This window comes from Triticum dicoccoides, chromosome 1B (genome assembly GCF_002162155.2).
Source record: "Triticum dicoccoides isolate Atlit2015 ecotype Zavitan chromosome 1B, WEW_v2.0, whole genome shotgun sequence".
NCBI lineage: Eukaryota > Viridiplantae > Streptophyta > Magnoliopsida > Poales > Poaceae > Triticum > Triticum dicoccoides.
In genome coordinates, this window is record NC_041381.1 from 677,947,053 (window position 1) to 677,963,417 (window position 16,365).

General features: G+C 42.0%; 1 protein-coding gene across 2 annotated transcripts; it reads left to right on the forward strand.

Annotated features, from left to right (window-relative positions):
- Positions 1-1,678: 1,678 nt before the first annotated feature.
- LOC119349608 (ABC transporter C family member 2-like) lies at positions 1,679-14,879 on the forward strand. Of its 2 annotated transcripts, none has more exons than XM_037617663.1 (29): positions 1,679-2,301; positions 2,483-2,868; positions 3,240-3,421; positions 3,524-3,563; positions 3,827-3,986; positions 4,097-4,211; positions 4,286-4,366; positions 4,468-4,492; positions 4,620-4,676; positions 4,961-5,026; positions 5,157-5,231; positions 5,830-5,937; positions 6,065-6,199; positions 6,948-7,054; positions 7,144-7,237; positions 7,536-7,703; positions 7,927-8,067; positions 8,782-8,988; positions 9,072-9,170; positions 9,385-9,537; positions 10,096-10,490; positions 10,753-10,933; positions 11,032-11,355; positions 11,443-12,199; positions 12,350-12,471; positions 12,978-13,223; positions 13,687-13,788; positions 14,003-14,324; positions 14,485-14,879. In XM_037617663.1, exons 2-29 carry the CDS (start codon positions 2,536-2,538, stop codon positions 14,577-14,579), a joined length of 4,890 nt encoding a protein of 1,629 aa, XP_037473560.1. In that variant the 5' UTR covers positions 1,679-2,301; positions 2,483-2,535; the 3' UTR covers positions 14,580-14,879. The 2 variants fall into 2 exon arrangements, with proteins under 2 accessions (XP_037473560.1, XP_037473561.1); XM_037617664.1 differs by having other exon boundaries at positions 1,679-2,040.
- Positions 14,880-16,365: the final 1,486 nt, after the last annotated feature.

Genomic DNA, 16,365 nt, shown 5'->3' on the forward strand with positions numbered 1-16,365 from the left:
CTCAAATATCAGGGAGTTCTCGGCAAACAACAAAACATATTTTTGTACTCACTTAAAACTAGACCGAGGGTTTATTTAAAGAAACAGTAGGGATTTTATGCAAAACCCGAAACATTTTTTCTGGACTCACTAAAACTTAAATCGTGGGTTGATTTCAAGTAATAGCAGGGGGTTTCTAAAAAAGCGCGATGGACCAGCAGAAGTGTTTCTCCATGGTTAACGGGTAAAATACTATCATATTCAGATTTTACACATTTTTCTAGTATAAATGCATATATAACATGTTAAAATTGAAGTTGGGGTTTAAAAGATATGAATATTTTTTTAAAGCATTTGATTTGGACTACTGATTTATTATCCCAAATATTTGGGAGCTTTCGGCAAACAGCGCAACATTTTTGTACTCACTTAAAACTGGACTGCCATTTATTTCAGAAAATAGTAGTTTTTTTTAATTGAAACCCCAAACTTTTTTCCTCGACTCACTAAAAGTTGAATTGTGGTTGATTTCAAGAAATAGCAAGGTTTCCTGAAAAAGCGCAAAGGACGGGCATAAGTGTTTCTTCATGGTTAACGGGTAAAATAACAACATATTCAAATTTTACACAGCGCAAAGCCTAGCCAGTGCCGTCCATAGCAACCGGCACCTAGAGAAACGCATGTACCAAGGGCCGCCACCCCAACGTCCAATGTTACAATGTGCCCTTCATGCTCTGCCAACACCGCCCTGCGGGGCGCCGCCTCCACATCCCCAACACAACTAGATCCACATCACCACACGACCTTGACATCCTGCAGCCCACGCTACACAGGACATCCGCTCGCAAACCACAACCCCCACGCTAATATCCGGGGACAACGCCGCCGCATTCAAGTCATGCCGCGCCGGAAGGACATGACACCCTGTGCGACACCAAATTGCCACCCAAGCCAAGCCAAGCCATAACCCTACTTCATGGGGCCATCGCAACATCGCAAACCTAGGTTGCTGCCTCTGCTTAGCACCATCCTCACCGATGGAGCCGTGAAAGCACAAATCGCAGCTCCCGTGGGCACCACCATGGTCTTGGTCTCCAAAAGGTGATGCCTCCAAGAAGGTGCAGCGACATACCCACCGTCGTCTCCTACACTGGCAAAACTTGGGTTTTCACCCCGGATCCAAGACCATAGCAGCCCATAGCGGAGATCGAGGGCCGCTAACGCCACCTTGGGGAGGAGCCACCCCCAGCACTGTCTGGCAGCGGCCCCTCTACCGCGGCACAGTGCCAACGGAAGCGGCGGTGAGGGAGCACGAGAGAGGGTGGGGCTTTGACGGTGGGCAGTGGCGTACCCAGTGTTACGAAGATAACTCGGCGCAGAGAAAAGTTCCGTTTCTAAGCCTTTAGTTAGTGCTTAAAGTTGCAAAGGCTCGCAGGAATTCCTCGGAGTGTTGTACCGTCTGAGCACGTTGAGTGAAATACACATAATCACCGTAATAGCCGTGCAATTAGCACTTTGCACAGCATCAGAAAATTGACAGCGACAAAATACACTGACGGCTAATGCTAAACACTTTGCTGATATCACTAACCACTCGGGCCGCCCGCCATTCTAAGTTGGAAGAAAAAAAAAACAGCCACATGAACATTTTTTTTTTTGAGGAACATGTTGACTAGGTCTTCTTCTTCCTTCTCCCCTCACTCTCTTCCTCACATTACATCAAACACTTCGTGTGCATCCGCGAGCAGAGTGGCGGCGTAGTGCAGCGGCGCGCTCCCCCACCTCCATGGCGTCCTGTTCATTTTACTCACATGCTCCATGACCTTCGTCGCACTGCCGCGAACCATGGTGCCCTCCCCGCGCCAGGTCACCGGAGCAGCCGGAACTCGGAAGCCCCCCATCCCGAGGGGCCCGTCCGTGCGCGCGCCGCCAGGACTACCTTCCACCTCGGCGCCCACAAGGGCAGCTCCATGGCGTTCTTGAGGAGGAGGAGGAGGAGCTCCATGGCGTCGGAGCAGCGGCGTCCCGAGCAGCTCCATGGCGACCTCTGTGAAGGCCCAGGTTGGAGAGGCCCCGAGCGAATCCTTGATCTAGCCATGGCCGTGGTGGATCCGGGACCAGCTCGCTTCCTTGATCTCCCTCCCTCTGCTACTGCTCCTGTCGCGACAGCATGAGGAACTAATCTGCTGCCTCTGCTCGCGGACGCACACGATGTGTTTGATGTAATGTGTGTGTGTGTGTGTGTGTGAGTGAGAGTGAGAGAGAGAGAGAGAGAGAGTGATGGGAGGAGGAAGAAGAAGACCTGGTCAACATGCCCATGTGGTAGTTTTTTTCTTCCAACTCAGCGTTTACGGTGCAGTGGAAAGTGCGACGTTTTCTAAAGTGGTGGTTTTCTGCTAATCGCGCCGCTATTGTAGTGGTTCTGTGCATTTTAATCGGGCACGTTTGTAGGATATATTGCAGGTCATTGGCTGAATTCTCTGCTTTCGTTTCATGAATTCAGGGGAAGATAAGAACTGAGCGAGGACTGGGGGGGTTGCTAAGAGAAGCGTTGAGATGGGGTTCAAACCACTGGAGTGGTACTGTCAGCCAGTGAAGGATGGGGCATGGTCTCATGCCGTCGAAAGCGCGTTTGGTGCATACACACCCTGCGGCATTGACACCCTGGTGGTGTGCATCTCGTACCTCACACTTTTTGGCGTTTGCTTCTATCGGACATGGAGGACGACGAAAGACTACAAGGTGCAGAGGTACAAGTTACGCTCGCCGTACTACAACTATCTGCTTGGGCTGCTTGTTGTGCACTGCATAGCAGAGCCGCTGTACAGGATCGCCACGGGTACCTCCATCATGAACTTGGATGGGCAGTCTGGCCTTGCTCCATTTGAGGTGAGAATGCTTCATATCATCGCTGTCAAATCTTTGCTTAATTTGTATGCTGAAATGGCAATTATATTTGTTGAGAACTGTGTAGCAATAGATTGCATTGGAGGGAATATATATTGTGTTTGGTATTCATCTCACAAGTCACTCGGAATGTGATTCATTTTTTTTCTGCTGCAAAATGATATGGGGTTTAGTTACGTGCCATCTGCAATATGCAGATAAAAGCCGAATGCATAACCATTTATCTAAAGTTAAGCATTGACAATAGTTTGTCAGTGGCATTATATTATATGCTCTGCTTTCAGACCTTTACTTGTACCAAATACTTGTTCCCGTTACCCTTTTTAGTTACTTGAAGCTCTCCCTGTGTACAGATTACTTCACTGGTCATCGAGTCTGCTGCCTGGTGCTGTATGCTTATAATGCTATTGCTGGAGACAAAAATTTACATCACCGAGTTAAGATGGTACATCCGGTTTGTGGTCATATATGTATTGGTTGGTGAAGCTGCTATGTTCAATCTTGTGCTTCCAGTGAGGCATTACTACAGTTCAAGGTATAGTAAGTACTTAATGAAGCTTATTGGATGGTAACCCAAGGAGTTACCCTGTTTAGATCTCTATATATGTAGGCTAACTTCTTTACTTTGCTTATGCAGTTCAATATTCTACCTATACTGCAGCGAGATAATATGCCAGGTTTGCCTCTTTTGTTGTCTACTCTCTCAGTTCCTTCATGGAAGGCGTATTTTCACTACCCAATTTCAAGCTTTGACCAATAGATGATCCATTAATATATGTATTATGTTTGATACTGCTTGATTTGTTATTTACAAGAAAATAATAGTAAAAATAAAAAAAAACTTGTGTAATAGTTTACAAAAATATCACGGTAAAACTCATACTTAGCCAAAATATGCCCTACCGCGATCTCTGATATATACTGAACGCATTTTCTGCAGTGCATATTTGGAATTCTTATGCTGGTGTATCTGCCTAGCTTGGATCCCTACCTGGGTTATACTCCAATCAGGAGTGAGGTGCTTGTTGATAATACTGATTATGAACCTCTGCCAGGAGGGGAGCAGATTTGTCCCGAAAGGCATGCCAATATATTTTCCTGTGAGTAGATATAAATCATTGCACACTGTCAGATACTCACATTTTCTACCCTCATGACCTCTCTAGAAGTTTATTAATGTAAATTTTCTTGCCTTGATGCTTTTTTATAGGGATATTCTTTTCATGGATGACTCCTCTAATGCAACAAGGATACAGTAGGCCCATCACTGATAATGATATTTGGAAACTAGATAATTGGGATGAGACTGAAACATTGTATAGCCGGTATGCTCCACAACTGTTTTGACTGAAATGAGTACTTTTGTACATGCAAATCTAACATTCGGATCTTGTCTCAGATTTCAGAAATGCTGGAATGATGAACTTCAAAAACCAAAACCTTGGCTGCTACGAGCTCTCCATAGTAGCCTCGGTGGAAGGTAAATTTGTACATATGATACCTATATTTCTCAAAAATTCCGGGGTGCAGCTACTTGCTATTTGGTTTGTGCTAACATTTATTATTTTTCTTACTTTCAAGGTTCTGGCTAGGAGGATTTTTTAAGGTGTGTACATAAATATCTAGGCTGTTATCTTAGAAGATCTGTCCTTCAGTTCAGTTTTTGTATTAGTTTGAGTCAATCACAATTATTTTGTATTAATCTGATAATCATGTCCCCTCCCAATTTGTAGATTGGCAATGATGCTTCTCAATTCGTTGGCCCAACCGTATTGAGCCTCTTGTTAGAGGTATGCTTCTCCTTTCATGACATTTCAGAGTCACTACGGCAAAATGCTCTGTTTTACTCAAACTACCACAGTTAGAACACACTGAGAAATCTTGCATATCTTAGATGCTACTCCCTCTGTATCATAATATAAGACCTTTTTTGACACTATGACAGTGTCAAAAAACGTCTTATATTTTGATATGGAGGGAGTACATCCTAATTTTTTTTAATTCCCTTTGCTCTCACCTAGTAGAGATACTATTATTAGTTCTGTGTGCCACTAAAGGTTGGTGATTTTGGCAGTCTATGCAAAAAGGCGATCCTTCTTGGAATGGGTACATCTATGCTTTCTCAATCTTTGCTGGAGTGGTATGGACTATTTTCGTCTCTTGCATGCTGTACATTGTATTTCTTTGCTAATGACGTGCACTTGAACTCCAAGATGCTGCTTGTGACTTGAAAAAAAAAATCCTTTATAACTTTCTGTACCATTCTTCAGTTACTGGGAGTTCTTGCTGAAGCACAGTACTTTCAGAATGTCACGCGGGCTGGTTTCCGATTGAGGTCTACATTGGTAAGTCTTATATATCAAAGCCTAAAAATTACATCACATGCTTTTTAGCTTTCTGTTAAGAGGCAGAGTCAACAGGAAATCACTGAATCCCTTGTCCAACTTTGTTTCGTTGTCACTCTCATTTCTACTTATGGTTGATATGTTGATATGGGGCTTGCAGTTCCTGATTCATGTAACAAGACATGTCTTACCTCGTGATTTAGTAGTTTACTTTCCCTCAAATAAACTAGCTTAGCTGTCTCAGCTGCCCTAAAAGACACATGGTTAGTTGTCATCCACTTATGAAATGTAGTACTTCCAGGCTTTCAGCAAAGGCTTATAATATATTTAGTGTGCAGCAAAAGAAACCCTGTTCCAAACTTCTAATTTCTACATTAAATTTTTTGTTACACTACTTATAGGCATAGACATATGTTACTTTTGCCGGGGAAACTGACAAGAGCACTGCCTTTCAGTCACAAGAAACTAGAAATTTATATGACAGACTCATATAACAAGTCCAAAGAACACACTAGACATGTGGACCTACTTTCTTCCAATGTTTCAAGAATCATTTCATCAGTTTTATAGAAGTTTGTGGTTTTCTGATGTTCCACAGATTGCTGCTGTTTTCCGTAAGTCCTTGCGACTGACAAATGATAGTCGCAAGAAGTTTGCTTCTGGAAGGATTACAAATTTGATTTCAACCGACGCGGAGTCCCTGCAGGTATGTCGTTAAGACTCAGTTATTGTTTCTATGTTAGGGAGGAGGGAGAAATTTAGTGCATACATACCATGGATGCTGATAATTTGTCTCACTTTGCACACTTCTAATTTTATCTTTATATTTGCAGCAAGTATGCCAGCAACTTCACAATCTGTGGTCAGCTCCTTTTCGCATTGTTATTGCCATGGTCCTGCTATATGCACAACTAGGTCCTGCAGCACTTGTCGGTGCCATCATGCTGGCTCTTTTGTTCCCAGTTCAGGTATATTTCTCTTTAGGCATGGGCAATTATGAAAACTCGTGTGTTACATATTTCTATGCCTTCTGTTCTAGTCCCAAGCATTACTAATACGTGATTCATGATGGCATTGGCTGCTACTTATGTTAGAGAAAGATGTTTTTCATATATAGATTCTTTTGCAGAGCCTAGAGTTCATATTATAGCCTTCATGTAATCATTTATTCCCTTCGATCCTAAATCTAAGTCTTTCTAAAGATTCCAATATGGACTACATACGAAGCAAAATGAGTGAATCTACACTTTAAACTACGTCTATATACATCCGTATGTAGTCCATAGTGAAATCTCTAGAAAGACATATTTAGGAACGGAGGAAATAGCTGTGAACATGCCGAATTCCTATCTCAGAAACTTCTGGTTATGTTTTTTCTGTGTATTTATCCCAATATGTAGATTGGAGTTGACCAAAGCTGCAATAAGTAATATCCAAAATGAGTAGTGGTTGAAGCAGTTCTCTCACTTGGGGTCACAATTGAACTCCTTAATCATGGTTCAATCCATTTTACTGCTTATATTTTCCCCTTTAAGCCAATAATGCCGTTTGGACAGTTTGCAGTTGGATATCACTACCATATTCCATTCATAAGAATGATATATCTCCCTTAAATTATAGTAGTTTTACTCTTATCTCTTTCAATTTTAAATACACATTTTATGCTTTCAACATTGGTTGTTCTGGCTGAAATTTTTTGTGTATTTATTTTATCAGACAGTTATCATAAGCAAAATGGAAAAACTTACCAAGGAAGGGTTGCAAAGGACTGACAGACGAATCAGTCTCATGAATGAAATATTAGCTGCGATGGATACAGTCAAGTATGCTTACATCTACTTACACTTTCATCAGTATTAATACTTGTATAATACATTTTGGTATAAACTGTCCCAACTGTTTCCTTGTTTAGATGTTATGCTTGGGAGCAAAGTTTCCAGTCAAAGGTGCAGGACATCCGTGACGATGAGCTTTCCTGGTTTCGCAGTGCTCAATTGCTTGACGCGGTATGGTCCTCTTTTACTTGCATAAGGTTCTTGGAGATAAGTTGTCTTTCACTTGTTTCAAGCTTCATTGTGCAGTGTATTTGTCAGTTCTTTTTTATGTTGGTTGTCACACGGACTTTGTTGCCAAATGAGAATCGGAGTTCCGTGCTATAGCACCAACTCTATTGGTGGTTCTTAATCCTACGGGGTTTACTTTAAATTAGTGCTGTTACTTGACTTCAAAATAGAACTGAGAGTTTTTGCATTCACTAATCTTTGCCTGTTACCCTTTTTCCTTACTTTTCCTTGCTTGTTGCAGCTGAATAGCTTTATCCTCAACAGTATTCCTGTCGTTGTCACGGTGGTTTCATTTGGTGTTTACTCTCTGTTGGGGGGTGAGTTGACAGCAGCAAAGGCGTTTACCTCTCTTTCACTATTTGCAGTGTTAAGGTTCCCACTTTTTTTGCTGCCAAATCTGATAACTCAGGTGAGCAAAATGATGCAAATCTTGTTTTCATGAAGTTATTTTGCAAAATACTGACATGTTAACAAGTATCTTTGGATTATTAGACATTGATGATTTTTCTATTCCTTCAATTTCATTTGTCTGTGGCAGACATAGATAGCTAATTGCTGTAGTTAGCATTTTTATTGCAAACAAATGATGGCTTGACTTGGTTTGCTAATTGTTTTTCATTTCAATTCAACAGGCTGTTAACAGTAAGGTTTCATTGAAACGACTGGAAGATCTCCTCTTGGCTGATGAGAGAATACTTCTGCCAAATCCACCTATTGATCCTGAGCTTCCAGCCATTTCTATTAAGAATGGAAACTTTTCATGGGAATTGCAGGTATATTAGGCCAGATGAGTTTTCCTACTTGTCAATGTTCTTATTCTACTATTGCACATGCAACTTTACATTGAACACGAATCTTCTGATTCTGTGGCCCAGATATTATTTATAGGAAAACATTCACACTGCTTGACATGGGAATAGAGTAGTCATAGTCTAGCAGCCTAGCATGCTTTGTTAATGGGAATGTGTTATGACTGGCATATTAGGAGCTTAGCCCAGTTAGTTGTGGCCCAGTTTATCTTATCGTTATTAGGGGCTTAGCCCAATTATCTTATTAGGAGGATTATATAAACTCGTGTAAGGACCCTTTTTGGGATTAAGCAAGAAGCAGTCATATTTGCTCGGCTTCCTTAGGGAGCCGGGAGACCTAACCCTAGCAGCCGCCCTGCTCTCTCTCTCGCGCGCGTGCGCACGCAACGACGGCGCCCCAGCGCCGGCGACCACGCCTTCCTCCACGCAGTCCCTCCTTCCACCCCTACAACCTGAGACCATGGCCTGGTAGGGATCCGGTTCCTACCAGAATGACAACTGCAAAAGAGCAGCTAATTAATGGATAGGCGAGAAGATGTATTTTAGTTCATAAGGAATTGATGGTTATTTTGAGCGGTGCTATTCCCCATCAGTTGCGATATGAAGATATTTCCATTTTCCTAGTTCTCCTATTATTCTATGATGTTGCTTGAGAACTAAAATTTCAAACATTGGCAGGCCGAGCGACCAACACTATCAAATGTCAACCTGGACGTGCCTGTCGGCAGTTTAGTTGCAATAGTAGGAAGCACCGGGGAGGGGAAGACTTCTCTTATTTCTGCAATGCTTGGTGAAATACCACCAGTATCAGGGTCTGATACCTCGGTGGTCATTCATGGATCGGTGGCTTATGTTCCTCAAGTTTCATGGATCTTCAATGCTACCGTGAGATACAATATCTTTATTGCTATTGTTCTGCTAATCGAACCCATTATGACTGTAAGGAGAATTTTATGTGATATCTACAGGTCCGGGATAACATATTGTTTGGGTCTCCATTCCAACCTCCAAGCTATGGGAGAGCAATAGATGCTACTTCATTACGACATGACCTTGACCTGCTCCCAGTAAGTTCCAAGTTCCAACTATCCCACTTTACGAAAATCAATGTGTATAATTTTGAAAAATCTAGTTAGTCATTTGGTGAAGTGACCTTGCTAGAGGACACCTTTCTAGTTTTTCATTTTGGCTGGTTATATTCGAATTGTGTCTTGGTACAGTCTACTTTGTTTCTTTTACCTACCAACTGCCAAATAATGGATTTTCTTGTCCATGTTTCAGGGTGGTGATCTAACAGAAATTGGAGAAAGGGGAGTTAATATTAGTGGGGGGCAAAAACAAAGAGTTTCAATGGCAAGAGCTGTTTATGCTGATTCAGATGTTTACCTATTTGATGATCCACTGAGTGCATTAGATGCCCATGTTGGTCGACAGGTGCATTCATCTTGATTCTGCTGTGATGCTTTCTATTTTTTAATCTTTGCGTACTGACAGTCTCGACGATTAGGAGTTGGTGATGGTGTTTCTTTGGTTGATTTCATTCATCCTTTTGTTTTGATCTCTTCATACCTAGGTGGCCCTAAGACAGTATTGGGCGTTTTAGACATTGCCAATCTTTCTTCAGAAAGAGTTAAGACATGTGCATTGTTGTATAAATTTTAACTTGATATCAACAGATACCCAAGATATAACATCCTAGCTTAAAAATATATAATGGATACACTATTCATGTAGTTACTTGAACTCCCACTTTATAGTGTATATATAGAACTAAAGTCCGGAATGAGAGAAAAATGTTGGACGACTTACCCTAGTTTATTCCATATTTTGGGTATGTCAAATAAAATAAAACCATCAGAGACGTTTTGTGGCATTGTTTCGGCATGTATCAGAGCCATGCTTTTGGTGCTTGTGTAGATATTCATCCATGGCCTTTCTTCCTTAGTGTCAATACTACTACATAATGTTATTAATTGTCCTTTATGAATGCAGGTGTTTGATAAATGTATCAAAGAAGAGCTACGACACAAAACTCGGGTCCTTGTTACTAATCAGCTGCATTTTCTGCCATACGTGGATAAAATTCTGCTAATACATGATGGAGTAATTAAAGAGGAGGGTACGTTTGATGAACTTAGTAACACTGGGGAGCAGTTCAAAAAACTTATGGAAAATGCTGGAAAGATGGAGGAACAAACAGAAGAGAAACAAGACGAAAGCAAATCACAGGACGGCATAAAACACACTGGAAATGGGGAAGTTGTAATAGCTGATGGTGGTCCGCAAAAGAGCCAGGATAGTTCAAGTAAAACAAAACAGGGAAAATCTGTTCTTATTAAGCAAGAGGAACGTGAAACTGGAGTTGTCAGTACGAAGGTCCTTTCACGGTAAAAGCTACTACCATGCAATTTCATATTTGATGTGTAATACAGAGTCCAAAAAAGTGTAAAGTAGGCTGATGATTATGCATATATGTATATTAGCATTCTCTATGTTACCTGAAGCTCAGTGCTTTTTAAATTATTTTTATCAATGTATAGATATCAATTAGGTTGGTAGCATCTTTGGTGCCTTTAAATTTCTTATAAGACTTCATAATAGATCATAAAGCCCTAGAAAATATGCTTACTTACTATGTTCATTTTGCAGCTACAAAAATGCAATGGGGGGTATTTGGGCGGTGTTCGTTCTCTTCTTGTGCTATACACTGACTGAAACTCTAAGGATTTCAAGTAGCACATGGTTGAGCATTTGGACTGATGAGGGTTCTCTGAAAATCCATGGCCCTGGTTACTACAACTTAATCTTTGGCATTCTTTCTTTTGGGCAGGTACTCATACTCATTGCTTTTTCTTTTTCCACCTTTTCTTTTTGTGTGTGTGTGATTGATCACGCGCGAGCTGACAAATTGACAATATCTTGGTTTAGGTTCTAGTCACTCTCACGAATTCTTACTGGCTGATCACGTCAAGTCTTCGAGCAGCCAAGAGGTTGCATGACTACATGCTCCGGTCTATATTAAGAGCTCCCATGGTATTTTTTCATACCAATCCACTTGGACGGATCATCAACAGATTTTCGAAGGATTTGGGTGACATTGATAGGAATCTTGCTGTCTTTGTCAACTTGTTTATGGCACAAATATCTCAGTTGCTCTCAACATTTGTTCTCATCGGTGTTGTCAGCACTATGTCTCTTTGGGCTATCATGCCACTTCTCATTTTATTTTATGCAGCCTACCTTTATTACCAGGTAATTTCATGCGAGATGACAATCAAGCAACTGTATTTTTTGTTTTTACGTGTACCTTCTTGACACTTTATAACCTTGTTTCCTCAGACTACATCACGCGAGGTAAAGCGCATGGATTCTATTACTAGGTCTCCTGTGTATGCCCAATTTTCAGAGGCATTAAATGGTCTGTCAACAATCCGTGCCTACAAAGCCTACGATAGAATGTCAAACATCAATGGGAAATCAATGGACAACAACATCAGGTTCACACTCGTGAACCTGAGTTCAAATAGGTGGCTAGCCATCCGGCTGGAAACATTGGGTGGCATCATGATATGGTTCACGGCAACATTTGCTGTGATGCAAAACCAACGAGCAGAGAATCAGAAGGCTTTTGCTTCCACGATGGGTCTTCTTCTTACTTATACCCTCAATATCACCAATCTGCTCACAGCTGTTCTTCGTCTTGCTAGTCTTGCTGAAAATAGTATGAATGCTGTTGAACGTGTGGGAACATACATTGAGTTGCCTTCTGAGGCTCCTCCTGTCATTGAGGATAACAGGCCACCTCCTGGTTGGCCATCATCTGGTATCATCAAGTTTGAAGATGTTGTGCTTCGGTACCGACCAGAACTTCCACCTGTTCTTCATGGAATATCATTCATTGTTAATGGAGGTGAGAAGGTAGGAATAGTTGGCAGAACAGGTGCTGGTAAATCTAGCATGCTTAATGCTCTGTTCCGTATCGTGGAACTGGAGCGTGGGAGAATATTGATTGATGATTGTGATACTTCTAAGTTTGGAATTTGGGATCTGCGGAAAGTGTTAGGAATAATACCACAGGCACCAGTCCTGTTTTCAGGTTTGTTACTATACATATAAGATCTTCATATGTGCTTTTTGTAAATTAGTACAATAGTTCTGTACAGAAATCCAAATATGCGTTTCTAGCTTATTCTTCCGATGACTTCAATTATTTGTTTGAATGATTGTTTAATGTATGGCTATCCAGGTACTATTCGATTTAATCTGGATCCTTTCAGCGAGCATAATGATGCGGATCTCTGGGAGGCTCTTGAAAGGGCTCATCTGAAAGATGTCATAAGGAGGAATGCTCTAGGACTAGATGCTGAGGTAAGCTGTTAATATATTCTTTGATATCCTGTTAACATATTTATCTTATACTGTTAATATATTCTTTGATATCCTGTTCTTTATTTGTTTTACTGTCTGCCACTCGGTGACTGGAACTTGATTCATGTTTAATAATATGGCTGTATGCATCGTGTGATGCAGAGGCCGGGTAGTCCCCTTTTCGAAGAAAAAAAAATCTGTCCTTCTGACAAATGATAAGTTCTTGCACAAATTTATCAGTTTGTGGTGCCAGACTAACTGTGGCACATGGAACTGGTAAGCATTTGTCAATCTATGTAGTTCTAGGAGTTTGTTTACAATGTTAGAAAGGGGTTGCTAAACAGTAAACAATAGACTACTGCTATTTTGACATGGTAGAGAATTTAATGCGGAATAAACATTTGGACCAGACATTGGTTCCTTTTACCACCTTTTACAATAGCTCCCTTTTTCTTTCAAGAATAATCAATATCGAAAGTTCTTACTGAGCATCACTCTGTTAACAGGTTTCTGAGGCCGGTGAAAATTTTAGCGTTGGACAGCGGCAGTTGCTGAGTTTAGCTCGTGCATTGCTACGAAGGGCAAAGATACTTGTTCTTGATGAGGCAACAGCAGCAGTTGATGTTCAAACTGATGCTCTTATACAGAAGACAATCAGAGAAGAATTCAAGAGTTGTACAATGCTTATAATCGCTCACCGTTTGAATACCGTCATCGACTGTGACAGGTTGCTTATTCTAAGTTCTGGGAAGGTATGATACTGAATAGAGCTTTGCTCTTTCATTCTTGGGCATGTGTCTGTTTTTTCAAAAAGGGGAGTATCCCGGCTTCTGCATCCCAGGATGCACACAGCCGTAACTTGGGCATGTGCCTGTGTACAGCTTTTGTTCTTTCACTCTTGTACATGCGTCTCATTTGAATTTGTATGCTAGTATATTCATGTCATTTTTATTTCATGCCAGTCAAAGCTGGGATTTGCTAGCTGGGGTGTGGACGTTTTTTGGGTTCTAACAAGAGTTCAAGGGTGTATTATATACTTAATATTTTACAAGCTGTGAGATAGATTGCTGCAAGTAGATCTGTTCACTTCACCTGAAGAAGTTTATATATATACTGCTCTTTTTTCATATTCAGTCATACTTGCATGATTTATTCTGTTTGCCACTTTGCCTCACACAACTCAAACTTAGTTTAAGGTAATACTTTTTGTTTCAGATTTCGGAATTTGACACCCCTGAGAATCTTGTGAGCAACGAGGAAAGTGCTTTCTCCAAGATGGTTCAGAGTACAGGACCTAGCAATGCAGAGTATCTTAAGGTAATCTGCAGATGATACCATATTTATTTTCTATAATCTTGTCTATGCACTTGTGCATAGAACAGAGCTAATGATGACTATCGTCATTAACTTGGACTACTGCACGCAATCCATTGTCTATTCCTTGGCTCAAGTAGTATACATAGTTGGCCTACTTTCAGTGCGAACATTGATATGTATTTTTGATTCAAACATTCTGTGAAAAATCCAACAGTCTCTTGTGCTTGGAAATGGTGAAGAACGGCTGCGAAAGGAAGAAAATGAGTTGCAAGATACTCAGAGGAAATGGGCTGCGTCTAACCGATGGGCTGTTGCTGCCCAGTTTGCGCTTGCTGCTAGCCTCGCGTCATCCCACAGTGACCTCCTCTCGTTGGAGGCTGCCGAGGGAAATAACATCCTCAGGAAAACAAAGGATGCAGTAATCACCCTGCACAGCGTCCTTGAAGGGAAGCACAATACCGAAATCGAGGAATCGCTCACCGAGTATGAGGTTCCGCTTGATAGGTGGTCGTCGTCACTCTACAAAGTCATCCAAGGTAACAGCTTAGTTTCACTTCCTGACAAGCTTTCACACCTTTCCTTTTCACTAGCAATTTTTTCGAGAAAATTTTCACTAGTAATTTGAACTGCTACATAATGTCTTTTTCAGTATTCAGACCCCATGCGTGCTAAAAAATTGTGATGCATTGCTTTCAGGCCTTGCCACGATGAGCAAACTGGGTCGCAACCGTCTACGGCAACCTGGTTACAGTTTTGAAAACCACGGCTCTATTGACTGGGATCAAATTTAGGTGTAGGAAACTGCATTGCAGCACTACTGAATCCTTGGAACCCGCGTTCGTGGAATAGTTTTTGAAGGTGTGCGGTTACTAGCAATGTCTGGTTTAATTTTCTACAGTCTTGTAGAACGTTTTGTCGCCGGTACATTGTGACGTGCAAGTCGGGAATTATAGCTCCTTTAACCGCTAGATGAGTTTGATCTTATCTCTAGTCGCCAGCACATCTCTTTCTAGGTTCCAGCCTAGCTACACTATGTAATATACTCCCTCCGTTCCCAAATATTTGTCTTAGACATTTCAAATGGACTACAACATACGGATGTACGTAGACATATTTTAGAGCGTAGATTCACTCATTTTGCTCTGTATGTAGTCACATGTTGAAATCTCTAGAAAGACAAATATTTAGGAACGGAGGGGGTACGTGCCAGACATTTATGGTATAGTTCGTTTCCAATAATTCTTGGTGACATGCATGCACATCTAAGTTTTCACGGAGTTCAACTGATTGCGAGATCGGCAGTGTAAGGTGTCTGCTGAGTTTGCTGATAATTGAACTCGGCAAACATCACAGTTTGCCAGTGCCACACAAAAGGAACTTGACATCAAGAAGAAACTCGGAACTCGGCAAACATCACAGTTTGTCTAGTGCCACACAAAAGGAACTCAGACATCAAGAAGAAACTCGGCAATGTTGCACATTCGCTGAGTTCCTCTTGAAAGAAACTCAAGAGTGTCTGTCGTGGTACTAAGTCTGACAATAAGAGTAGGGGGTATGTATAAGGAGGCGAGGCCTAAGCACTAAGTCTGACAGTAAGAGTAGGGGGTATGTATAAGGAGGCGAGGCCTAAGTTACAGCGAGGTTGTACACACGAGTTTACGAGTTCAGACCCTTCTCGGAAGAGGTAAAAGCCCTATGTCTCGGTGCCCTGAGGCGGTCGATTGGAATATGGGAGTGTGTTACAAGGGGTGCGAACCCTTGTCCCAGAGGAGGGGGGTGGCTTATATAGAGTGCGCCAGGACCCTAGCCGTCCTCCGTTACAGGGGTTCAATGTACATTAAGGTAGGGCATTACTGGTAACGCCGGCTATAAAGTGTTATTAATGATCTTTAAGACTACATAGTGAACGCCTGACCGTTGTCATCCTGAGTGACTCTAGATCTTCTGTACTCTGAGTGATTTCCTGTATGGTCGAATGACTTCATCCAGGTCGAGTGAAATTGGGGGTACCCGAGTGAGATGACTAATCGAGTGGATTGCACCCGATGGCTTCAATCGGTACTCCTTGCTATACTTTGAATGTCCTTGCTTCCAGGGTAGTGACCTTGGGTAGGGCGTATAGGTCAGGTCCATGACCCTACCCTAGGTCTATGGCATCGTCATTAGCCCCCGAATGGATTGAGATCCGAGTGAAAAGAGAGTTGAAGTTGACCTTGACTCGACTCTTATGCTTCATAGGCATTCTTGTTGAGCTCAAGGTTCATGCTGAAACCTTGACTTCATTTCAGTCGCCTTGATCGATTCAGAGGTCATCGAGTGAATTTGTGTTGGCAATCTTCGAGTGTTGATATGGTGTGAAATCTTCGACGCGATTGGTTGCTGCAGTTCCCAGATCTCACGGGATTCGAATATTTGGGGAAGCGCGCGAGGCGGAGCGCGCCGCAGTAAACGGGACGGATAGACATGAGCGCCTCGATTTTTGCGCCACCTTTTTCGCCACGTATCCGGTGCGCGATTGTTGCGGGATTTGACAGGATCGCTCGGGCCCACGCGTCAGCCACTCGGAAGTAGGCCCAT

Coding starts and splice junctions, on each gene's coding strand:
- LOC119349608 (XM_037617663.1), top strand. CDS start 2,536: ATGGGGTTCAAACCACTGGAGTGGTACTGTCAGCCAGTGAAGGATGGG. Junction 12,200..12,349: donor GGCACCAGTCCTGTTTTCAG/GTTTGTTACTAT, acceptor ATGGCTATCCAG/GTACTATTCGATTTAATCTG. Junction 13,789..14,002: donor GCAATGCAGAGTATCTTAAG/GTAATCTGCAGA, acceptor AAAATCCAACAG/TCTCTTGTGCTTGGAAATGG.